Below are 26,010 nucleotides of genomic sequence, written 5' to 3' on the forward strand. Positions count from 1 at the left end.
CATTCCATTATAACATGGTACACGTCTTCTAATACATCACATTCATCACAATTAGGAGAAGGAACTTTCTTCATTAAATAACCGAATTTATTCAATGGGATATGTCCAGAACGTAGTCTCATCCAAAGAGCATATAATCACTACGTTTTAAGAGTCGGCACTCTCGAACAATCCTCGAACCGAATTATGAACGTACATATCCCAACACACCAAATACAGGCTTAAAGATCTCGCATCCAGACCATAATTGTTAAAAAAAGAAAAACCACACAATACTAACACAAAAAAAACAACGCTAGGGCTCGACACTTCCAGTACCTACTGTTTATCGATATCGATAAATGTGCGATACGTGCTGCTGTATTTACCTACTGTACTACCTATTAATAAAATAAAAGAACATTATATATATATAAACAATTTTATTTTACATGATAAAAATAACATAGTTTATTATTCAAGTAGGCATATTACAATATGCTGAATTCGCGCGCATTCTTTTTTAATCTGGTCCCTTTTTATTGAAGGCACTGGATGGAGAATGATTTCCACAAATGAACTTGTTTCCATTCAGCTTTTGAATAGGTAAATAAATACGCCAAATCCTCATTTCCTTTTCCTCAGCTTTGCCCATAATCGACATCTGAAATAAAGAGATTATCGATAAAATTGGTCGTACACTATTCGTGTCATAGGTTACTTAGTTTTTTACTTAAAAATACTTTATTCACAAAATATTTTCGTTTTAATCATGGATTGTACACGACTAAAACTAATTAAATTAGTAACTGTTAACGACTCAAAGTAAAAAATGAAAATATTGCATACAAACATCAGTTTACCGACCTGTTCGGATCAAGTTGGAAATTTGGCCAAAAATGCGTCAGTAGTTAGTCTTCTTACACACCCACTACAAACTTCACATTTCCTTAAAGATTTGGCCCCCATTTAAATAACAGCTAAAGTTATTTTACCAATTACAATAAAAAATAACCACGTATTTTCACGTTCACGACAATTCAAATGACGTTTGACGTTTTATTACCAATCATACCAACCTAAAGAAAAGTAAGTATAATACGTCTATGTTAAAAGCAAGTATGGTATGTGCCACCAAAATGCAACAGCAGTCATTTTAATTCGATAAGATTATTTCTATGCCTCAATGTTGGTAACAAGGGCTTTCATAATTTATCAAAGTATGGGGTGTCGATGGGCAGTGGCCTATTTTATAAAGCTACAACTTACAATTTACAAGCGGAAGTCTCGTTCTAACACATAGGGTTAGAAAGAGACTTCCGCTTGTAAATTGTAACTTGTAGCTTTATAAAATGGGCCACTGGTCTCATCATCAATACAATGTCACGTCTATTAAGCAAACAATCAATCCACGGTGTCATTAAAGGATGAGGTTGGATCGTCTTGTACCAAATACCCTTCTCTGTTGATCTCTTATCAAAGTATTCTTTCCATAAAGTATAGGTTCTCTGTTTGGCTAAAATTATACAATCCGTATAAAAAGGCAAGGTATTACATTCTACTCCACCATGACAAGCCAGCCTGGCTATGGAATCCACTACTTCATTACCGGCTATACCTACATGAGATGGAATCCATTGCAGAATTATGGTCTTATCTTGCGATTGCAATTTATCAATGATATTTAAAATGGAATAGGCAACCGGGAGACATCGATTTTTCGTGGTACACCGAGCAATATGCTGCAGAGCACTTTTAGAATCTGACAGAATGACTATATGATTGCAATCTAGGGATTGAATGTAGGATAAGGCCTCAGCAATGGCAACCAACTCAGCGTGCATTATTGACATATCATATTTTATATGTAATTTAACCGATACTTTCGATTGAGGGTCATAAATCGCAGCACCTAATGAGTTTTTTTCCTTAGAACCGTCGGTATATATGCAATAAAATCCAGAGTAATTGGTACGTAAAAAATTGTTAACAAAAGTTCTTAGGGAAATTTTGTCATACTCGCGCTTAGATTTGTTAATAGAAGTAATGTTTAACTTAATAGATTTAGAAATATCTATATGATTTACCCATTGGTCCAAAGTAAACATTTCTAATACCTTACTGGAATACATATTTGTTAACTTATACATATTATGAATGGTAAGAAGAAGAGGTTTTTTAATTCGCAAAGTGTCTCGAACTTGTAAGTCATTATTTAATCCATCTAAGAGTTTGATAGTTGTGTTATCTTCAAAAGATCTAGATTTTAGCCAAAACTTGGATGCCAAATAGATGCGACGAATGTACAACGGTTGTACACACAATTCGCATTCCATTGCGTGTATAGGAGTAGACTTAATAAAACCGCCGATAGTCCTCAATGACTGATTTTGAATTTTATCGAGTTTGTACAAATGAGAATCGCAACTATCGTCGTAAAGAAAAGACGCATAATCTATTCGACTACGAATTACAGCAAAGTATAATCTTCGGAGATGTTTTGGATGGACACCCCATCCCGGTCCAACTAGAACTTTTAAAACATTGGAATATTTCTGAATCTTTTGAGCTAATTCGTTAATATGTTTTTCCCACCTAAGAGATCGATCCAACCACATTCCTAGATACTTAACACACTCGACTAACTCTATTTTTTTATCATTAATTTTGATGCTTACAGGTTTTCTATTAATACCTTTTTTAAATACACATAACTTAGTTTTAGATATAGATATTTCAAGACCGAGATTATTCAGACATTTGTTAAAAACATTAAGGGACTTTTGTAATACATCCTCGGCCTCCTCTATAGATTTCTTTGTAACATATAAAATATAATCATCTGCATACTGTGAAAAGTAAACACTTGTAATTGATTTTTGAATATGCAAAGTATAAACATTAAAAAGCAATGGCGAAGTAGGATCTCCCTGAGCCAACCCGCGACCAGTTGATCTTCTTAACATAGATGCATCAGTTTGTATTGTGAGGTATCTTTCCTTTAAGAAATTCCATAGATATCGACAAATATGATGTCCGACTCGTAGCCTGTCAAGTATTTCAATTAAAGTGGGAACATTTACATTATTATATGCATTCTCAATATCTATGAAACACCCCAAAGTGATCATATTTTTTGAAAATCCGGTCTGAATCCGACTAACTAAGCTACTTAAATTATCCAAAGATGATCGACACTTTCTAAAACCAACAGTTTCTTCGGCAAACATACATCTTTTTTCTATGAACCATTCCACCCTCCTAATTATCATAGAATGAAATATTTTACACACACATGAAATTAAAGAGATTGGTCGAAGAGCAGAGTCAGAGGAGGGGTCTCTTCCGGGTTTAGGTATCGGGACTACACTAATTTCTCTCCATTGAGTAGGGACAAAACCTATGGAGTAGAAATTATTGTACAATGATAATAGTAAGAGTTTTCCTTTCTCAGGAAGATTTTTAATCATAGAAAAAGCTATCCCATCATGACCCGGAGCTGTATCTTTTGGTTTAATGCAAGAATCTAGTTCATGTAATGTAAATGGTTCGTCTATAACCGTGCCACTACCCGACTCAATCACTGGCGTCGGCGGTGATACATAATCTGGCGTGAGAGAACAAAGAAGATTATGAGCTTTTTCTGCACTAACATGAGGCCGAGAAGACCTATAGCCCTTTACCCATTTCATCCGAGACCAAACTTCAGAGGCTGATGAGGACTCGCTTATGGAGTTGCAAAATTGTTGCCAACTTTCATTTCTACGCGTTCTAATAAGTCTCTGAGTGTCTCTTATCTTAGCCTGAAGTTCCTCAAGATTTTGTGGTGTAGGATTTCGTCTGAACAATGAGAGAGCTAAACGTCTTTCGGCAACGGCTTTGGATAAAGCCTGGTTCCAGTATGGTTTTGGTTGGAATTTTTTTGCTGGATTTGTTAATTTTAATATATGGTATGAAAAGATCAGCAGCTTCATTTATAATACTTAAAAAACAATTATATGATTCTTGAGGAGCTTCAGGCAAAGACAAATCAGCAAACTTATTTTCTAAATACATTCTGTACTCATTCCATTGAGCCTCTTTATAGTTTCTCTTTGGTACAGCAGAGTTAACACAAGAATTTAAATATGTAGAAATCTTTATAATTAGGTGATCGCTTCCTAGTGATTCTTTCATAACGTTCCAATTAAATGCAAAATAAAGATCAGTAGATACTATAGAAATATCTGGAGACGACTCCTGTAACATTCCATTCACTAGGCGCACTCTTGTGTGGCTGTGATCATTAAGAGAAACTAGATTACAGTCCACAAGAGAATCATATATTTGAGTGCCGCGAGTATCCGTTTTATATGACCAGTTGGTGTGATGGCCATTAAAGTCACCCATGATAATCACGTTATGTTGCACGATTGAAAAAATAAAATCCCAATCACTCTGCTGAGTCACTACAGAAGACGGACAGTAAACTGAAATCACGTTTTTAATTTGATCACAATTAAACACTTTAACGTAAACAACTTCTACACCAGGATTAGGGTGTTGAACACGACAATGCTCAGACTTAATCGATTTATGCGTAAGGATTGCAACACCACCATATCCATCCGATCTGTCCGCCCTATATATATTATAATTACTAATGCGAAAATAACAGTCGGAATCTAACCATGTTTCACTAAGTGCTGCTATATGGATCTTCTCCTGAATAAGTAGATTTTCAAACGATACTAACTTTGGTCTAACACTCTGTGCGTTCCATTGCAACATGTTAAGTCTGCACTGGTTTAAGTTACTAGCCATCTGTGGCGTTAAAAAAGGATTTTAAGCAGGACATGTCAAGTATATTCTTCATAACAAAAGATAAAAGCCATTCTAATCCAGTTTGAACCCCTAATTTTATTTTTTCAACTATCGTCAAGTTTTTCATGAATATGATATCTTTTAACTTATCAATTAGTGAACTAAATTTAAGTTTATTTTCACTTACTTCCTTGGGTTTGCTCGTTATTTCTGGTAGAACGTCATTATCATCAGTTTCCATACTTGATAAGTTATTATCAGATATAACTGTCATCTTTTTCTCTCACTTCGGCCTTCCTGCGTTTAGGTTTAGTACGGCTTGCCTTTTTAGATGGAGTTAACGATATATTTTTTTTACCTGGGGCATCACTATGAACTTCAGCTTGGGTCACCACTACTTTTGCATATGCTGGTTCGATTACCGCAGGCTCCACTGTTGATTTTTCAGCCACTGAAGTCGTCTCAGTTGTCCTAAGCGTAGGGGGAAAGTTTTCCTGATACATTGATGCCGCCGGGGCTGGCGGGCTACTAGAACCTGGTTCATATTTATTCAACGCCTTTTTATATGTACAATTAAATTCAGCCATAATCTTCCTTATGTTTCTTTCTTTTTGGTAGAGTGGACAAATTTTGTCTAAAGCCATGTGATTTCCTGAGCAATTACGACATGTGAATACAGTTGTCTCGCAATTTGAATGTTGGCCTCCACACTTAGGACAAGTAGATTTTTTGGAACACGTTTTCTTTGTATGACCATACCGCCAGCAATTGGCACAAAGTGATACTGGAAATAAGTATGGTTCAACCTTAACTCGCATTTCATGTATATAAACGTAAGGTGGTAATATGGGGCCTTTGAAACATACACGTACGGTCTCACTGTCCTTCCATCCTGATTCATCTGAACTTTTTCTACTTAATCTTTTTACTGAAACTATTTCTACTCCACATGTCATACTCTCTATCATATCTTTTTCACTTAAATCTAAATCCACATCCTTAATAATGCCATAAGAAACACCAACCTCGTATGTTTTTTGGCACCGCCAGCCCAACTCCTCATGCATAGCAACCTTGGACATAAGCCGCTCAGCGCTGGTTTCATTATCAAATTGGACAAGCACTTTATATGAATTAACGTACCTGACTCTAATGATACCTAGAATATCATGACTTTTTAGCAGCTTCGCTAGCGCAAATTGTTTTGGCAGCATATCTTTGCAAGTAATGCTTAATTCTGTGCCCACGGATAATTCTGGGTTAAACACATAACGGCGCTTTGGATTTTTGGTAACTAATGTCCATTCAGCGTCGTCCTTCCTCTTGGTTGCATAGGAATGTTCTGTCGTAATAACTGTCTCAGTACTAACCTTGGGAAACTGTCTTGCCTTAAGCTTACCCTTGACCTTAGGTGAACTTAGGTCAACTGATGGATTCGGTTCACCATTATCAGTCGTCATTTCCTGTAACTCGAAGTCCATATCACGTTGTGTTAAGTCCATGGAATCGTTTTGTAGGATTGTCTCGGAGCTATTTACGTGATTTGTAGTTTCATTTGCGCCATCACCTTTATTGTGGGACATTGGTTTCGGATCCCGACTGTAACAGTCGGGACCGCTTCAAATTTATGAAAAACCAGAAAGTTAATTATTTAAGAGTATCTTAAAACACAAATAACTGAAAGACACGCGTTAATTGAATATAAAATTAATAATTTTACACAAGAGTTTTCAAAACACGTCTTGCCGCCATAAAAGTTTTTTTTTTTTGAAGATGTGTTATTGCAATATTAAAATGAATGAATTTTCCTGCATCCTAGTTAAATTCATGATATTTTTATAAATTTGTACAATTAAACTAGATATAAACTTGTATATTTAATTATGTACTTACTAAAATTATTCTATCTTCAAGATTAGTAGGTATAATAAAAATGCCTCTTCGTGGCAGTAACGGCGTTTAGATGAAACTAGTTCTTTTCGCAACGACATAAGGTTGTAATTTCGATGTCTTGATCAATATACTTGCTACTCGCATCATCATCATGATATGGGCATTTCCATTTAAAGTTGTACCATGACTCACTTGACGAGTTGAAAATAAAATTTGGATTATTTGGTACTTTTTTATGTGATTTTATGAGTAAATATATTCTAGTTTACGAAACATAAAAGAGAATCGTCATATTTTTAGCATAAACCAGTTAAAATTAATATTTAATAGGATGAGGGAGGTTTTTTGCGGTCCGTTTGGTTACAAATGGTTTTTGAAATAGTCAATAAAAGACATACTTGAAGCAAATGTTTTTATGTTTAAAGCATAATAATGTTAATAAACAACCTAAAAACAATCATCATTGTCCAATTTAGAACAAACATTTGTCATAAAAGGGAATTTTAGGTGGTTTGGTTACGAGGTGGCCCCAAATCGTACGATATTTTTAGGTTTATTACATAGTTATTGGCATTACTGCCATGTGACGAATAACAATAGTTAGAATTACCAAGACTAGTTATTATTGTCAAAAAAAATAAATATTTTAGTTTATAAACTTTGAAAAAACAATAATAAATACTTTTGAAATCAAGGGGACATTTCCAAATGGACACCTATGTAACTTAATGGACAAAGTAAAGACGAGATCACAATAATCAAAAATTTACACAAATACTCAGTGAATAAAAAAAGGACTACAAAATATGTACCAAAATCAGTACATAGAGTTCTAAACATAAGAAACTCAATATTACTTAATAAAATATGACTTATTGATTGCATATGAATTAAATAAGTATAGACAAAGTCACGGTAAAAACTATACATACTCAATGTGCGTGCGACTTTACCGTGTCCGTTTGGTTACATTTTTCTAGTCCGGCTATATGTTACGCTTCAAATTGTAACCAAAAGGACGTAACGATTTGTCTGATCCAGAATTAAATCTATTCAAAATAATACAAAACTAACCGCAATATTCAACTTATGTGCTTGATAAATAACTATATGAAACATGGTTTTATTTAATATTAACAGTGTTTTAGTTACTTAAGGTTCAAGCTGCATAAACATGTGAACAAAACGGACAAAACATTGAGTAAAATTACCGGTCACACACCAGTACGCCTTGGAGGTTGCGTTTTGACTGTTATAAATCAAATTTGACGCTTAAACAAGCTTTATCTATGGTCACAGGGTTTCCAGGATGAAAAAAAACCTAAAATATTGGTAAAAAGTATTTCGCTAAGTAGCGAAAACTGCGTAACCAACCTGGACTATGTCCGTTTCACTATTTCGCCGGGACAACGTTTTTATCGAAATTAAACCCTATTATTGATGTTTTTAAAGCTCTTTTTCATCAATAACACATTTCCCAACATTTAAACTATGCCCGGAATGCATTACTTGGTGTTGCCTTCATAGAAAAAATATGTGTAAAAGTCCATCAAAAATTGAAGTCGGTGAAGGGGACAGTACTACAGAGTGATTTTATCATATTTAAAAACCTGATTTTAAGTAAGAAAAAAGTGATTTATTGTGCATTAAACTTAATAAATGATGTGTCTATATAATATATTTCAATAAAAATCATCATTTGCCTAGTTAAAAAATTCGTCTTAAGAGTAAAACGCAAAAAATGTAAGGGGACATGCGAAAAACTCGAGGGTACAACTTTAAATGGAAATGCCCATATACCGTATTTAACGTTTAACAAAGTTACATATGTACAAAAAACCGTAGGGAATGGCCAAAAGGCCATCTTCCAGGCATTTAGATACCTTGGTACTTCGAGCAACACCGGCTTCCGACACGTCGGAAGCCTTGGTAAGTCTTTTTCTTAGGAAGGAAATGTGTAATTAGTTTGTCCGACTGATTTTACATTTTAGTACAAAAACAGGAAGACTGGGTAGTAAATTGTGGCTTTCCTTTAGAAAAGGATTCTTATTGTAATACGTTAGATTGAATTGTTAGTTTTATTTTATAAAATTGTTGATGTTATTATTTTTGCTTTTATGTAAATTCAATGTTGACGTGTAAAAGTGCCCTTGTGGCCTGTTTGCTGAATAAATGTTGATATTTGATATTTGAAGGACCTTTCTATGAGAATTTCTGTTGGAATCTCTGATAAAATGGACGTTATTGCACTTGAAGCATACGGACCCTTCTGTGATGGAAAGCCACAGTTGGTTGAAATGAAACACTCGTGAAACATGAAGAACTGTTTACTATCAGAGTAACGTGGACGTCTCGACACAGTGACAAATTTATAAGTAATTATTTACAGTAAGTAGGTACTTATACTCTGTCAAGCCATTTCAGTCAGTGAAAAAAGCGGCAAATTTAAAAAATGTATGCGCCAAGGGTTAATGTACCAATGTACCATATAAAATTTGAATTTCGCGCCTTTTTCTACTGACAGACTTGCTTGACCGGATATCCCGGCGGACACTGTAAGATTCATTCCATTCTCACTCTATAAAAGGCATTAAAACTTTCATTTAAAATTTTCCAAATCACTCTAGAAAACATTATTTTTTTAATATTATTGTTTGAGAGACGAAAGAACTATACTTATTAGACATACACATTTGAAGAGTAATCTTCACGATTCTTCAACTGTGAAAACAAACATTGGAATTTTGTTATCTGCCTCTCTATCGCTCTTGAATATTTAAGCGAGAGCGGGGCAGATAACGTTTCTCGATTTTTCGATGTTGTCGGTCGACCCTCAGGTATCGGCAGCGGCACTAGAGTTGAGGTCACGCACATAACATGTTAAAGACCGTCTTACCTCAGTATAATCACGGACCACAACTTCCCTGCCGATAACTATACCTACGTCACGTCTAAGTATAATATATTCATCCAAGATCAAAGAGCATTCGATTCCCATGGAATTTATACAAAACATATAGGTACAACCAGTTCGAGTTAGGTAATAACATTAAAAACAATTTAATGATGATTTACGTGATGGCTTGGGGTAATTGCGACTTTTTAAATTGCTCTTTTACTATTGACGCTTTTTGAAAACACGGGCAAGGAAATAGTTCCCATCATAGACCATCATGAGTCGCTCTAACTTTTAATATCTCGTTGTAATTCGAGAAAAGTCGCACTTACCCCACACTAACAAATATTTATGAAACAATAGTAAAGGTAAATAAAATTTAAAAGCATTACTTTAACATTAACTCATACTTATATTTTTTAGCAATTCTATAGCTATTCGTATTTCAAATCAAAATGGACCCTAAAAGTCCTACATTACGCGCTATGCTATAAGTAAATAATACTTATATATGTGAATAGAACAAAATCACTATACTATTGAGTAAAATCATGTGAAATGTGTGTAATATTTCAATAATAAATAGAAATAACAATCCGATTGTTTCATTCATAAATTACATAGGTAAATAATACTAAATAATAAATAATAGTAAATAATTCTCTTATAAATTGTTTATTCTGAAAGGTTTTACGCGGCAAAGGAGCATTCCTAATTATGCCATGGGGCAAAAACGACAAAAATTCATTCTCAACTCTATGGAAATCCATCGACACACATAATTTTGACACGGTAATAAATTTAAATATAAACTATATAATAATTTTCACTAAAACTGTACCCCAATCGGCCTCTCAGTTCACAAGGTCAAATAATTTTTAAATATTTCATCCTCTCCGAAGTTGCCTTGCCCCAAACCTAACATTTTCAAAAAAATATAAGCTAAAATTTCAAAATTCACAGCTTCTGGCGTGACTCGAGCTCGCGACCAATCAACCGAGCTACCGAGGCCTGCCAGAAGCGTGTGAATCTTTCCATTCCTTCAATTTTCTAAAATGCATATAACACACACTTTTCACATCATATCACGCTACTCATACATTACCAATGTCGTCAACACTGATAGTAATGAAAACTGTCGTCTAAATATATACTTATTTAATTAATTTAATTATTACTACAGAAGGTACGACTTTTCGGTAACTCTCAGATTATTTAATTCCCAAATGTAAGGTAAGTGGGGGCAAGTGTAACGAATGAGGTAATTCCTCTGAAGATAAGGTGCTGTGGGGTAACTTCGAAAGTGGGATAATTTCGAAAATCGCTAATATCTTTAACTAGAAGAACTTTCTACTATTGCAAGCAATTACAAGCGTTGTAGTAGCGTGAGTATTGCCAATGAAGTGCTTCTATTTAAGGAGAATTTAGCGAAATTCAAAATTACCGCATTGCCGAAGTTATCCCTATGCACCTTGCACTTTTTTATCTGCCCCGAATGTATTTTTACTGATTATTTTCCATAGCCGCGACTACCCTGCCTGATATTATCATGCCGCGATCAGAAAGGGATTAGAAATAACAGATTTCCATACACTTACGTCAAAATCAATATGGATTGACAGCTATCTCAATCCCTTTCTAATCGCGATTCAGTAATATATGCTTTGTCTTTCATTCCCAATACAAATCTAACCAAATCGGAAGACTTTTGCGTTCAGACATTGAACACTGATCTTTAGAAGAGACAATAATAGTTTTGAATATACATATTACTTACATACCAACGCTGGTACAGGTACAGTCGTCATCGATATATATATGAACGGCCAAGACGCTTACATCCACAATATAAAACAAACATGCTATATATAGTTACCGAAAAGCCGAACCGAAAATCATATTGTCCTATAGAAACTGTTCACATCTACAAATTGTCAAATCAGTCAACAATTCTTGATTTATTAATAATACCAATAGATCAATTTCAACTATTCATAAGATAATTTGTAACTCTACTACACTAAAGATATCAGAAATGCTTTTAATGTAAGAAAAGATACGTCGTTCTGTGACTTCGTGACATGTGAAAATACAGAAAAATAATTGCAAAGATACATTTTTATATTGAAATATAAAATGCTTACATAGACTTACGAGCACCAGTTATCGGCATTATAAAATATAATTATTAGATTTCTTCGAACAGCACAGTTCGGTCGATATCATAAGTGCACATTGCATGATACCCGTAAGGTGACCTCTATGTTTTAACTATGCATTTGCACCGATTGACTTTACCGATTATACTTTTCATGCCCGTAAGTCTGTAAGATGCTCAAAAAGTCATAAATTAGTGTAAAACAAACTATACCTTAAGTTATATTTAACTTAGGAACTTCTGCGCTAAAATATTCAAAATGCAATACAGAATATGAATTGCTTCTAATTCTTATGTGTGTAGGTAAAGCCTGACCAGGAATATATGATCACGCGCCATGTTGCGGAATTTCACTGGAACTATTTTTTTCACACTATACAGTGAGAATAACAGCGCCCTCTTGACAATGATGATATATTACTGGCTTTATTTATATATATGATCGAAAGTTTTTGCGGATACAATATTTGTGTCGGTCATTAAGGTCGATATAACAATTCCTAATAAACTTCTGTCACAATTAAATTCCCAAATCAATTCCATAGTTATGTTTATAACAAGGTTAGCAAGTATATGGGTTAATTTCAACTATGGGATTACCTATTGAGTCTATTTCGTTTTTCTCGAAAACGACTAGTCTGAACGCCCTTAATCTTACGTGTTATTTCCAAGTAACTCATGACGGGAGCTCTTGTAATTCCGCTGTTTAAATATGTTTCAAATAGACGCAATAACCCCACAGTCGCACTTATCCCGATTGTTGTAAATAATATCAATTTTTTTAAGTGTAAATACGTATAAATGCAAATTATAATTCTTAAAACGTATCAATTATTTAGATAACATTGTCAATCGTAAACTAATTATTCATCATTTTGTATATGATTATTCGTCATCATGTGCTAGTTTTGAGCTCCCGAGGCATACTTTTTAGAATCCTACCAGTCATACCCATTTATTCCACCATAAAACATGTTAAAATACACCTAAAAAGCCAAAATACGACTGATATGATTAAATTTGCATATTATTACTTTACGATTGCTTGATGTTTAAAATTATTATTGATATTTAGTAAATAATAGTCTTGATACACTTGTTTAGACTTTTACATGGCAATATCAACATATATTAAAATTTTAAAACTTATATAATTATAGGTACTATTATGTCAGTTAGAGAAAGAATAACATGGTTTATTATTTCTAAACTGAAAATCATAATTAGATTGCAAAAAATGTTGCCACTTTTTACTAGCGCGTCTCGTATTTATGTAAAAATAAGTAAGATAAAGTACTTTTTTTTAAATAATAGGAGTAAAATTACCAATAAATAAATTATCTTAGCGTGTTTATTCATAAAAAGGAATTTACTATTTTACAAACAAATTATTGCAGTGGCAACATTATCTTAGTTTTTTTGGAATCTAATTACGATTTACAGTTTAGGATAAAATAAGCATTTAATTTCGTAACATTTTAGAAAACGATTAGAAATATTTATTCGCAACTTACAAGTTGTTTTATTAAAAATTGCAATAGGTACTTATTTTTTTCTAAATCATTATTTCTCTTAAGCGGGCATTACATTATACAATTTGCAGAGCGCTAATTAAGTGTTGCTCGGCGAGATAAAAAAGAGCTTGTTCATTACACTACACTAGCTAGCGACGCTAGTTAGTGTCTTATTTTCATTTCAGCAGTGATCATCGTTCGAATCGAACGTCGCGTTTCGGTCGAAGGTCGCGTTTCAGTCGAATTCTTTGTACATTTCGAGAAGCACTTTGTTACCATAATTTCTAATGTCTTTGTATTTGTAATCTTTATGTTTTTTATCCCATAAAAATGGCATGTCTTTATAAAGTTCATGATTGAAGAAGAAGATTTTAGCAGTAGGTACTTCCTATTCCCTAGTCTGCGGCTGCGTCATTTTGAACTGAAATGCAATAACTAAAACAATAAAACATCCATCATACGCGTGTTCGAGTGCGTCGGTGGCGTGCCGACAACTGACCTTACACAGTAAGCGCTGAGCGCGCTAAAACCATTTACACTATGCGATCTAGTGCGCTAGATAGCGTTAGTGCGGCAGAGCACATGCGATTGCACTAGATTGGGTCTCTAACTGGCTAACTGTCTTTACACTATACTAAATTAGTGCGCTAACTCAGCTAGCGCACTACAAATTGTATAATGTAATGCCCGCTTTACCCTAACTAACTTCAGAGGCCCCGCAACAAATAACTTGCGATTTTAGATAATCGCTGACTAAGAAGGAGTGACGAATTCAATCGACCAATCAAATGCTGCAATGTATCAAAAATCGCATGCGTTTATCGGCGACGTTTGTAGAACCCATAAACAACAGAATATTGAAATATACTAGGGTTAGGTAGACCATGAAAAGTCGGAGCGATTTTGATAGCCCACGCGGTGCAACTTCTGTTATTTTCAACGTCAAACTTCTGTGAAATTATGACGTATATATAAATAACACTTACACTGCGTGGGCTATCGAAATCGCTGCAGACATTTCATGGTCTAACTCTAATTTTGTGATTTCTTTTGTAATTCCTTCATAGGCACTTACAATGCATGTTTTGAGATTATTCATAAAAAGGATAAAAAGTCATATTTTATTTAGCTACGACAAATCCAACCGTTTAATGACGGTGATTAATAAGAATGTGTCATGTGAAATGAAATTTCAAAGACAAGATACAATACAATAACATTATATAATACAATATATATTTTTAAATAGTTAATTTTAGTTAAAAACATCGGTGTGTCAGTGTATATTTAAGTAGTTGCAGTAAGTCACTAATAATATCATTAATTCATTTAAAATACAAGAGGCAGTGCTCCCATTTTAATTCAACTGTTAAAAACTCTTATGAAATTGGACAGAAGCCTGAACGCAATTTAAAATGATTCACTTTTCAAAAATATAGTTCTCGTGGTAAGCACATCCAAAAATTTTGTAAATTTTAGTAAAATATAGTCTGGCAAACCAATTTCTCAGTAAAATGAAAAGGCGCAAATAAAAATTTAATAAAAGCTTTCACCTTTTAAGTTTGATTACCAACTTTTTTATTTGTCTACTCATGGTATAATAATATACTCCGCCTGGTACTCTCTTCCCGTCTTTTCTAGGTCACCTGACTGACACAAGACTACGTCATCATGCGACAGCGCTATATGATAATATGCGATAGCGCTATATATAGCGGCCATGTTAGTGTGACGTAGGCCTGTGTCACTCTGGGAAGAGAAGACCATGTTTTATTAGACTATGTGTCTACTTTAAAATGACATCTTTTCAAAATGGCGTCCATTTTTGATGACGGCCAATTCTAAAATGCTCGTTGAGAAAGTTGTTCGGTATGTTTGTTTAAAATTGCTTTTAGTAAAGTGACAGCTGGATTTTACAAAAAGCCACTATGGGTTGCCGGGTGTTTACCACAGAAATAAACGCCTTTCAAGATTACTTCGCCATTTTGAAGTTCAACCGACTGGAATTTCGACTATTCGCGCCAACATTTTACTTTGTCGCCTTTAACCTCTAGCCGCCCAGAGACCTATAAAAAGGTCTCCTGTTCCATTCTAATTTGAACTTTGTGTTGACTAAATAAAAATTCATTTTGCTTGGCAAGGTTTGACGTATGGGCGGCTAGAAGTTAAAAAACTGTTAAAATTGGTTTGCTAGACTATAAGCGGTACCCAGTTGCTCTTTGGAGCTCTACCCTGTTGCTGGTGGCTCGGCGGCCGTCGGCTGGCCGAGATGGACGCAGTTACAAGTGAGAGTGAGACGGGATATGTCCCAAAAACAGCCCCCATCTCGCCATAAACTCGTCTATCTCTTTCGAAAGCGAGGTAAATATAGATGGTCAAGCAAATCTTGTCAGTAGAAAAAGGCGCGAAATTCAAATTTTCTATGAAGCGATTTCCCTTCGTGCCTACATTTTTCAAATTTGCCACCTTTATCTACTGACAAGATCTGCTTGACCAAGTATAGTTGAGTTACTTACGCCCTCTCTCGGTCGCGGCTCCGAAACTCGATTACTTTAATTTTGGGGTAAACGTAACATGTTGTAATTCCTATAAAAATAAAATATCATTCCTACTGAAATAATAAATTAATCCAAGTATTAATTTTATGCCTACTTCGATTAAGTTTCACTAGTCCCTAAATACTAAGGATTCTGTACTATGTTATTAACTAGTATGGCATTTATGTTTGACTAAAATATATCGCGGTCAGTTTTTCAACATATTTCTATGGGTATTCGAATTATCTATAAAATACTCAATATTGCTAATCCAACTCACTAATACTTGTCACTATTAATTTCAAACTAAATATAAAACATTTCGGATAAATAAATATTAACGACTTAAAAAATAATAATTCAATAAACCTTAATATTACTATTTTACGCGCGCTTTCCTAAAATTAATATTTTTAAACCCCCAAACATGAGGCATTACTCTGTTTTTTCTGCTTAGTAAGAATGCTGTACTATTTTGGTCAGACAAGAAATGAAAATAGGTTGAAAATAAGGACTAGAATGTCTTATAGTTCGTTTTTTTTAGCATTAGAAAGAACTCCACAGAAGCAAGCGTGCAGTTTTTATCAGGCTCTTTAATTGTTAATAGTTATTGAATTATCTAATGTAGCATGGTAAATACTTATAATTTACTTCAAATTATTACCGCTATAATTGTCGGATTAGGAACCACAACCTTACTTCTGCGAAGTTCTTTCTAGTGCTAAAAAAACAAACTATACATAACAGTGAGATACGAGATTTTTTCAAAGTAGTGTCGAATTGTTGAGTTGTTTTTTATTAACCTCACTAAAAGTATGTTCTGGTTTTGACACAACCTTGCCTATCGTTTTGGTGATTGTCGCGTATCTCTCGCATGACTTTCACTTCTTTTCGCATGCACTAGCGTGAGCCCTCTTAAAAGTCGAATCAGAATACAATACACAAAAAAGTAGATCAAAACTATAACAAGTTGTTGAACAGAATCGGACGCACGTTTTTCTGCAGCAAGCTACAGATGTAGTGCATAAATGTTTTCCATCGTATTTTCTCGGAAACGTTCGTGTTTGTCGTGCTACTTCAGTCAACCTCGGTACTTTCTGTACGGAGACTGGCTGATAGCAAGGCACGTTCGTAAGTTTCCGTGAAAATACGATGGAAAATAATTATGCACTACAATTAGTAGACTGACTGGTCATTTTAGTATCTGAGATAGATAGAATCAGAATGTAGGTAAAAACAAAAATAGTAGCAATGTAACAGCATGCTAAACCGTTTATTTGTGGACACGAAAGAAGCGACGTAACTTAGAAAAGTGGCCTCAAGGCGAGCGTAGCGGAGCGTCAAGCGTCAGAGCAGCGTGCACTGATGTGTACGTTTGCATTTGTTGAACCGCGTAAGACCACGTACGTTGTACACTCCGTGTATATTGACCGTGTATATAATTATATTGAATTTGAATCTTTCATAAACCAAATAAAGCAGCAAGACAAGGCAACAAACTGCTTGGTATTAAGCCTGGCCGCGTAGTCAACATGCCAATCGCTTACGCTACGTAGCGATCGAAACGGAACTGTCACTGTCCCACTAATATGGAAGAGTGATAGAGAGATACAAAACGTTTCGTCGTTGAAGCGATAGCGATTGCCACCTTGGCTAAGCCAGCTGGATCGCTAAACGCTGCACCGCACGCTCCGCTCGAGCGACAACTCCACCCTTATAAGGACAGAAATAGTTTAATATGGGTTTTAAACTTTCGTGGTATAAGTGCTGCAGCGCAGTGAGGGAGCGACCGCTTAGAAGGCCAGAAACAGCTTGGCGTTAATCCTGGGTCGCCAGACGTGGTACAGGTGCTGGAGTGCAGCCAGGTGGCGCGCGAGCGCGCGTGCGCGCGACCAGCACGCCGCGGCGGCCGCGTGCAGCGGCGCGCGCGTGCAGCGGCACACGTGCCGGGCCAGCGGACGCTTGGATTCCGTCCTGGAACATGGTGTTTCCAGGTTAAACTACTGTCTCCAGTAGATTTTATATTATGGGGCGTTTATTATCTATAGAGTTGTAGACCATTGTCTTGACAAATTCAAAGGTATTCTCCAAGTCAAGAAGTCAAGACTTGAAGTCGGAGCGCGCGTGCGTGTCGGTCTGCCGTCATAGCGCCGTGTCGAACATCTGCAGTGACCACATGATTACATCGTCATTGAGACAGGACGTGGAAGTCCTGGAACTGACCTGAAGTCGGAGCGCGCGTACGTGTCGGTCTGTCGTCATAGCGCCGTGTCGAACATCTGCAGTGACCACATGATCACATCGTCCTTGAGACAGGACGTGGAAGTCCTGGAACTGACCTGAAGTCGGAGCACGCGTACGTGTCGGTCTGTCGTCATAGCGCCGTGTCGAACATCTGCAGTGACCACATGATCACATCGTCCTTGAGACAGGACGTGGAAGTCCTGGAACTGACCTGAAGTCGGAGCACGCGTACGTGTCGGTCTGTCGTCATAGCGCCGTGTCGAACATCTGCAGTGACCACATGATCACATCGTCCTTGAGACAGGACGTGGAAGTCCTGGAACTGACCTGAAGTCGGAGCACGCGTACGTGTCGGTCTGTCGTCATAGCGCCGTGTCGAACATCTGCAGTGACCACATGATCACATCGTCCTTGAGACAGGACGTGGAAGTCCTGGAACTGACCTGAAGTCGGAGCGCGCGTACGTGTCGGTCTGTCGTCATAGCGCCATGTCGAACATCTGCAGTGACCACATGATCACATCGTCCTTGAGACAGGACGTGGAAGTCCTGGAACTGACCTGAAGTCGGAGCGCGCGTGCGTGTCGGTCTGCCGTCATAGCACCGTGTCGAACATCTGCAGTGACCACATGATCACATCGTCCTTGAGACAGGACGTGGAAGTCCTGGAACTGACCTGAAGTCGGAGCGCGCGTGCGTGTCGGTCTGCCGTCATAGCGCCGTGTCGAACATCTGCAGTGACCGCATGATCACGTCGTCCTTGACACAGGAAGTGGAAGTCCTGGAACTGACCTGAAGTCGGAGCGCGCGTGCGTGTCGGTCTGCCGCCATAGCGCCGTGTCGAACATCTGCAGTGACCGCATGATCACGTCGTCCTTGAGGCAGGACGTGGAAGTCCTGGAACTGACCTGAAGTCGGAGCGCGCGTACGTGTCGGTCTGCCGTCATAGCGCCGTGTCGAACATCTGCAGTGACCGCATGATCACGTCGTCCTTGAGACAGGACGTGGAAGTCCTGGAACTGACCTGAAGTCGGAGCGCGCGTGCGTGTCGGTCTGCCGTCATAGCGCCGTGTCGAACATCTGCAGTGACCGCATGATCACATCGTCCTTGAGACAGGACGTGGAAGTCCTGGAACTGACCTGAAGTCGGAGCGCGCGTGCGTGTCGGTCTGCCGTCATAGCGCCGTGTCGAACATCTGCAGTGACCGCATGATCACGTCGTCCTTGAGGCAGGACTCGAGGAACTCCTCGATGGTGATCACGCCGTCCTGATTCAAGTCTAGCTTGTGGAACACTCGGTCGACCTGGAAAAGGTATAAAGGGTTTTGTAAATTCCGTTATTTTACAAATTCTAGGTCAAAAATGTGTGACTGAAAACTTTGTCATAGATGCGTAAGGGTTTCCCCACATGTCGACGCGGAATCGGCAAAATCCGATAGGAAAAAGCTTTATGTCAACGCAATAAGAGCGAAAATGTCGTCGTTTGGCTCGGTTTGCATCGGCCGGCGCCTGCCGACACGTCGTCGACGGGTTTTTCGCTCTTATTGCGTGGACAAAAAGCGTTTTCCTATCGGCTTTTGCCGAATGCGCGTCGATATATCTGGGGAGACCCTAAGGGCGTATATATAGATAGATATAATATAAGCCCCCTCTAATACTATAAAGAAATTTTAGTTGAGCTTCGCTAATCCAGAACACACAGGAAATCAACTGTTATTTGTGTATTTTATTATATTTTGCATTTTCAATATTACCTCACTTCCAAAGTTACCCCAATACACCTTGTTATTTCTAAAAGAAGATAAGTAAAATCAGGGTAGGTACACCGACATGCTACCATCGAGAAATTACCACTAGGTAATATTAATATTATTGTAATCTGTTAGCCAATGTGAAGACATCAAAAATTACTTAGGTATTAGTTACTTAACTATCCTCAAGTTTACATAAAGAATGCCCAGCCCAGTCAAGCGCGAATATAAAGTCCGCCATTTTCCAGTCGGCTGCTTTCTTCAAGCTACATAGTTTAACGTTAGTTTACTATGCTCTTAGCAAGACAGTTTATTGTGAGATCAGCTTAAATTGTTATATATAAGAGTCAACAAGTTTATTAGGTACATTTTTAACTAGATATTCAAAGTAAAATTAATTAATTAAATAATTACGTCATTAAATCAGACAACTTGTTACCGGTGCTATTGTTACTTACTCTCGCATGAGGTGATAATACCTCTTCATTAGCCTTAGATGTCGTCCAGTCTCGCATGAGGTGATAGTACCTGTTCATTAGCCTTAGCGTCGTCCAGTCTCGCATAAGGCGACACCGGCGGCGCCCGACGCTCCAGCAACTCATGCGCGCACGGTTACCACGACTTCAGCTAGCTCCCCGCGTGTGATGGTACTAATAGCACCATACCTGTTCATTACCCTTAGCATCGTCCAGTCTCGCATAAGGCGACCCGGGCGTTGCCCGACGCCCCAGCAACTCATGCGCGCACGGCTACCACGGCTTCAGCTAGCTCCCCGCGTGTGATGGCACTAATATCACCATACTTGTTCATTAGCCTTAACGTCGTCCAGTCTCGCATGAGGCGACCCCGGTGGCGCCCGACGCCCCAGCAACTCATGAAACACTACCACGGCCTCAGCTAGCTCCCCGCGCGTGATGGCATTATACCTGTTCATTAGCCTTAGCGTCGTCCAGTCTCGCATGAGGCGACCCGGGCGGCGCCTGACGCCCCAGCAACTCATGCACGGCTACCACGACTTTAGCCAGCTCGCCGCGCGTGATGGCACCATCATTATAATACCTGTTCATTAGCCTTAGCGTCGTCCAGTCTCGCATGAGGCGACCCGGGCGGCGCCCGACGCCCCAGCAACTCATGCACGGCTACCACGACTTCAGCCAGCTCGCCGCGAGTGATGGCGCCATCGCCGTCCACGTCGTACAGACGGAAGGCCCAGCGGAGCCGCTCGTAGACGGAGCCCCGGAGGAGCGTCGATAGGGTTACTAGGAGCTCCTGTGGACAATAATGGATAAGTTACTGTGGCAATTAAAAGTTGGGTAATAATTAGTTTTGTCCTCTCGTTGAAATCTATCACGTGAACCTACGCCCACGACAGGCTATGCGATGTGCGAAATACGGGAACTGATAACGAAGATCACGATCGAGCGTAAACATTTGAACTCTCGTTTGCACGAATATGTAGGCTGTATAATAACTAATGCGCTCTGGCTGGACCTCACTTTCGCGCACAAAACCATGTAGGTACCTAAAACAATTTTTTCCTCATAAAAAATTCTAAGCCGTTCCTTGGCTGATTAATTCTAAACTAAGTAGTATAATGATTTCATGAAACAGAGTTAGTAGAGACCTGATTCATGAAACTAAATCTGAAGTTGAATAGGTATCTGATGTCAGGATTAATTTATGCACCTACTATATTTTCTTATTAATTAAAAAAGTAGTTAATTACTTTAGATTAGGTAATTGAATACCGTGCCGAACGGTGCCACAGTGCAATAAATATGAAATTCCTAACAGGCTGCAACTCGAAACTTGCAGCTAGTCACAATTAGACATTGTGCAGTTTCATAGTTTGGAGCGGAGTTTGTCGGCTTTTTAACTCAGTTCTGAGTTTTAAACTAACTAGCCTAGTTTAGTTATTTATGGGTACAGCGGGTCACATAATATGTTTGTGAATGTTATCAATAGTAAAGCTTGGTAAAGCCTAATTAATAGTTGTAAAAATAGTAATAGTAAGCGTAAAAATAGTAAACACACATTGTCGTAAATAGCTATTAGGGTCATGCATGTGTTAAATTAGTCTTTACGTTTAGGTTACTATTTTTACTTTTGTATATCATGTTTTACTTTGTGCTCACATATTATGTCAAATGAATTGCGTGGAATGTTTTATATCTAGTTATAAGTCTAGGATTCATGCTCCTTTCATACGTGCTTAATATTGTATCTATTTATAAGTCTAGGATTCGTGCTCCTTTCATACGTGCTTATAATTAACGAGATTGGCAGAAATAAATAAAATTCACTCTGCATATAATACCCACTAGTTCAGAGATACAAATCGCCCGGCCATTCCTATATAAACCCGCGCCATTTGTAGCATATTCAGAGAACTCAGAGAGCTTAACTCTATCACTTGCCTGAACACTCTCCAGTAAATAAACTCAGATATATGTGTTTTTATTTCACACAACACATATTCCGGTAAATGGAGGTATAGCGGACTTCGAGACAGCACGACGGCCAGCGCGTTCCAGCGGCGAGTTTCTACGCTTCACCCAACGAACCCCTCATCACGAAAAGTTACAGTCTACACTCCACAGTTTGGTCCTTTTGAAGCCGGATGAAGATAGAAAAACGTACGCGCTGAGTTTCAAGCGACATAGCTTAATTCAGAATCAAGAAAGAAACACGTACGCGCTGAGTTTCAAGCGACATTGCTTAACTCAGACGGCAAAAAAGAAACAAGTACGCGCTGAGTTTTAAGCGACATTGCTTGACTCAGACGGCAAGACTGAATAAAGAACGCGCTGGGCCTAGAGGTTCGCTTCGGCTCAGACCCAACCCCAATACCTTTCCGTACCCATTTACCGGCTTGCCGGTCGGACCGTGCAGCGTGTAGGTCGTCCTCCGCTCACGTGTCCTGGCAACTTTCGTTGCATGTGTCACATGGTTGATACCCACACACTGCTTTCGAACGTTCTAGGCATTGCACTTTGCCATTGCGGGAGATTCAGTGCCACGAGGGATCCACGCTACGCTTAGGGCCTGACGTTGCGCTCAGTAACGGTCAGTCATAGATATAGGCAGGTCAAGTTAGGGACCCCCGCGTGTGTTAAGTGAAGTGAAGTGGTTCCAGCCAGAAAGATGTCCGAAAAGGAAGCAAGGAGCCTACGACCACGCACCAAGGGCCCGCCTGCGCCCGCAGCCAGCATGGACACCCCTACCCCCTCGTCCGGTAAGACTACGTCCGGCGAGACAAATACGTGGAGCAAGGGCACCAGTGGCAACCCGAATACTACCGGTGGAAACGAGTCGGTACACTCGGAAACGTTAGATGCCACGGTAGTAAATCGTAGTAGGTCAGGTACGCTAGTGAATAAAGACGCCGATGCGCCGCCGTCGCCGTCGCGGGCGCCGTCTAATCGCGATTCACATAAAAGTCGCAAATCGGTTAGGGAACGCGATAAACAATTGGCCGTGCTAATGGCCGAGCTCGAGGTTCATAAAGCCCGTCTGGTCGTTGCTAAGACAGAGTCCGACACTGCAAATTTACGGCTGCAGGTTGCGCAACTGAAGGCGCAGTCTGACGGCAGCAGTGACGCGACCGTCGAAGAACGTACCAGAAGTTGGGTAGAACGACAAGCGAGGTTACAGCACGAGATCGCACAGGAAAACGTTAAAATCCCGCCGCCGAAACAGACCGCGCCACCGCCGCCGCGGGCAGCCGTCGAACGTACTAGCAAACCAACCCCGCGCACTTTAGAGGTACCGCACGGTACCTACGCGCCAATGTACCATAAACCGCCGGAATTACCTGCATTCGGCGGAGATATCTCCGAATGGATATCATTTAGGGCAGAGTTCGAAGATACGTCGCCCATGTTTAGTGCCGTCAATAACGTCAGTCGGATTAGGCGCGCACTTAAGGGCGAAGCTCGGACGGCCGTAAAATCAATAATGTACACGGTTCAGGATCCGTACGAGATAATGGAAGCGCTGGAACGGCAGTTCGGCGACCCTGAGGAGATTGTTCTTACGGAAATTCATAACGTTAAACGCATGCCGCGTTTATCCGAAGACAATTCTAATATAACCTCATTCGCGGCGCATGTAGCGAATGCCGTCGCCACCATTAGATCCTTGCGTCAAGAGAAATACTTGCACGCGCCTGAGCTCGTGAATAAAATCGTGGATAAATTGAATCTGATAGTGCGCTGTGAATGGGCCAAATACAGGCAGTCTAACGTAGAATCACCCGGGTTAGTTGCGATTTCCGAGTTTCTTAACGAAATTAGCACTGCGGCCAAGCGCATAAACCGACATAAGCCGTCTAACAGGTCACGGAATGCAGTGAACGCGGTTTCCTCTGTGCGCGAACCGAGGAGATCGAGCCAAGCTCTCTCTGGGTCTCCCGCCCCCGCGTTCTACCGTGACACGTCTGACGAATCACGGAGTGTAGTGAGTGCGGTTTCTTCTGTGCGCGAACCTAGAAGATCGAGCCAAGCTCTCTCTGGGTCTCGCGCCCCCGCATTCTACCGTGATACGTCTGGTGGATCGCGAAGTGAACGAAGCGCGGTTTCCTCTGTGCGCGAGCCCAGTCGATCGAGCAGCGCTCTCACTGGGTCCCGCGCCCCCGCGTCCTTTCGCGACTATAGTTCGGATTCGGAGTCAGATTCCCGCGAATTATACACACGTGATACGAGAAATAGATCGCGTTCTAATAAATCGACTATAGCTCAAGTAAAGCACCGCGATAGTAATTTAAAAAAAAAGCCAGCGTCAACCAGAGCTCAGCCCAGGCAGCAGACATCGTCTGTCTCTGTCTCGCGCGATGCGTGCGCCATATGTAAGAACGGCAAAGAACACAAAGTTAGTGAGTGTTCGAAATTTCTAGCCGCGACTATATCTGAGCGATGGGACTTGGCAAAGGGTGCTAAATTGTGCTGTAGATGTTTAGGCGCGAGTCACCCTAAGCCTTATGGGTGCCAATATGTCGCGTGTGGCATGAATCAGTGCGAAGCCGGACATAATAAACTATTACACGGTCGAAACGCGGCCGCGTCCGCGAACGGTAATAGAGTCCCGGCAGCACCTGCAGTACTCAATGTTAGACTGCCGCAGACGTGTCACAAAGTCATGCCTGTAGAGGTGTCGGAACCGTTAGGTACCGTCCAAACCCTCGCGCCACTTGACGAAGGCGCGACAATGACTTTGACGCTACACGAAACTGCGGACAGAATCGCGCCCGCGGTACAATTGGTTGGGCACGCAAAGCCTAATACCGCGGACGACGAGGCCTTACAACTTGTGAAACGGCATTCTGAGGTAGAATCATTAGGCGTTTCGCAAAAGTTGCCTCGGGTCGACCCCGACCAACGTGCGCTAGATTTACTAGAAGCCACCTGCGAAAAGATACCGGGGGAGCAAAGGCTTACTTTGGCGGTCAAATGACGAGAAACTCCCCAATAACCAAGCGCAAGCATTGCAACGGCCGTACAGTCTAGAACGAAAGCTAGACCACGATGCGAAACTTAAAGCCGAATATGCAAAGTGTATGTTGCTTGACAAAGGTTACGCGGAGAAAATAGACTCGCCACCGCCCCCCGAGGCACCCCGGACGTGGCCTCTGGCGCATTTCCCAACTTTTCACCCGCAACGCGGCAAAATGCGATTAGTTTGGGACACGGCCACCACAGCTTGCGAACGTTCGCTTAACAGCGCGCTGTTGGCTGGCCGCGACCTGTTAAAGTCACTTTTTGGCGTATTAATGCGCTTCCGCGAAAGTAAAATCGCGGTGTTAGCCGACGTCAAACAGATGTTTTTACAGATCGAAATAATAGAGCAAGATCGCGATACGTTACGTTTCGTTTGGCGGACAGGGATCGATTGGGACAGGCCTATATCCGTCTCCCTCGCACCCGCGTGGCGATCGTTCATTAATAACGTACGGTTAGTTCGCGCCACCGCTGGTAGTCTGGTTGCCGCCGAGGTTTTCAAAGCCGTATTGCTCGCTAAGAAAACGTAAAGAAACTGCATGAAGGTGACGTAGTAACGAGGAACGTGGCCCAGAGGCGTAATCGCCCAGCTATATCCTGGCCTGGATGGCCATTGTTCGCACACGCGCAGGTGACGTCCGCCGCCCAGTTTCTAGACTCATCCCCATTTACTCCGCGCATGAAGACGGTGTTAACACACGTGGGGGAGACTGTCGTAAATAGCTATTAGGGTCATGCATG

The 26,010-nt window shown here is 39.8% G+C and overlaps 1 protein-coding gene and 1 long non-coding RNA gene across 2 annotated transcripts in view; both read right to left on the reverse strand.

Annotated features, from left to right (window-relative positions):
- Positions 1-8,986: 8,986 nt before the first annotated feature.
- LOC134676134 (uncharacterized) lies at positions 8,987-18,618 on the reverse strand. Its single transcript, XR_010099877.1, has 2 exons — positions 18,584-18,618; positions 8,987-17,754 (listed from the first exon to the last, which is right to left on the reverse strand). It is a non-coding gene; the product is annotated as an uncharacterized LOC134676134 (long non-coding RNA).
- Positions 18,619-19,168: 550 nt separating this feature from the next.
- The window catches only part of LOC134676194 (Kv channel-interacting protein 1), a 53,906-nt gene continuing 47,064 nt past the window's right edge, over positions 19,169-26,010 (reverse strand). Inside the window, exons 4-5 of the mRNA XM_063534523.1 lie at positions 20,834-21,043; positions 19,169-19,327 (exon numbers count right to left, since the gene is read on the reverse strand). Of these exons, the coding sequence (XP_063390593.1) occupies positions 19,199-19,327; positions 20,834-21,043 (339 nt within the window). The 3' untranslated portion in view covers positions 19,169-19,198. The remainder of the gene's footprint in view (positions 19,328-20,833; positions 21,044-26,010) is intronic.

The sequence above is a fragment of the Cydia fagiglandana genome, chromosome 24 (genome assembly GCF_963556715.1).
Source record: "Cydia fagiglandana chromosome 24, ilCydFagi1.1, whole genome shotgun sequence".
In the NCBI taxonomy this organism is placed as follows: Eukaryota; Metazoa; Arthropoda; class Insecta; order Lepidoptera; family Tortricidae; genus Cydia; species Cydia fagiglandana.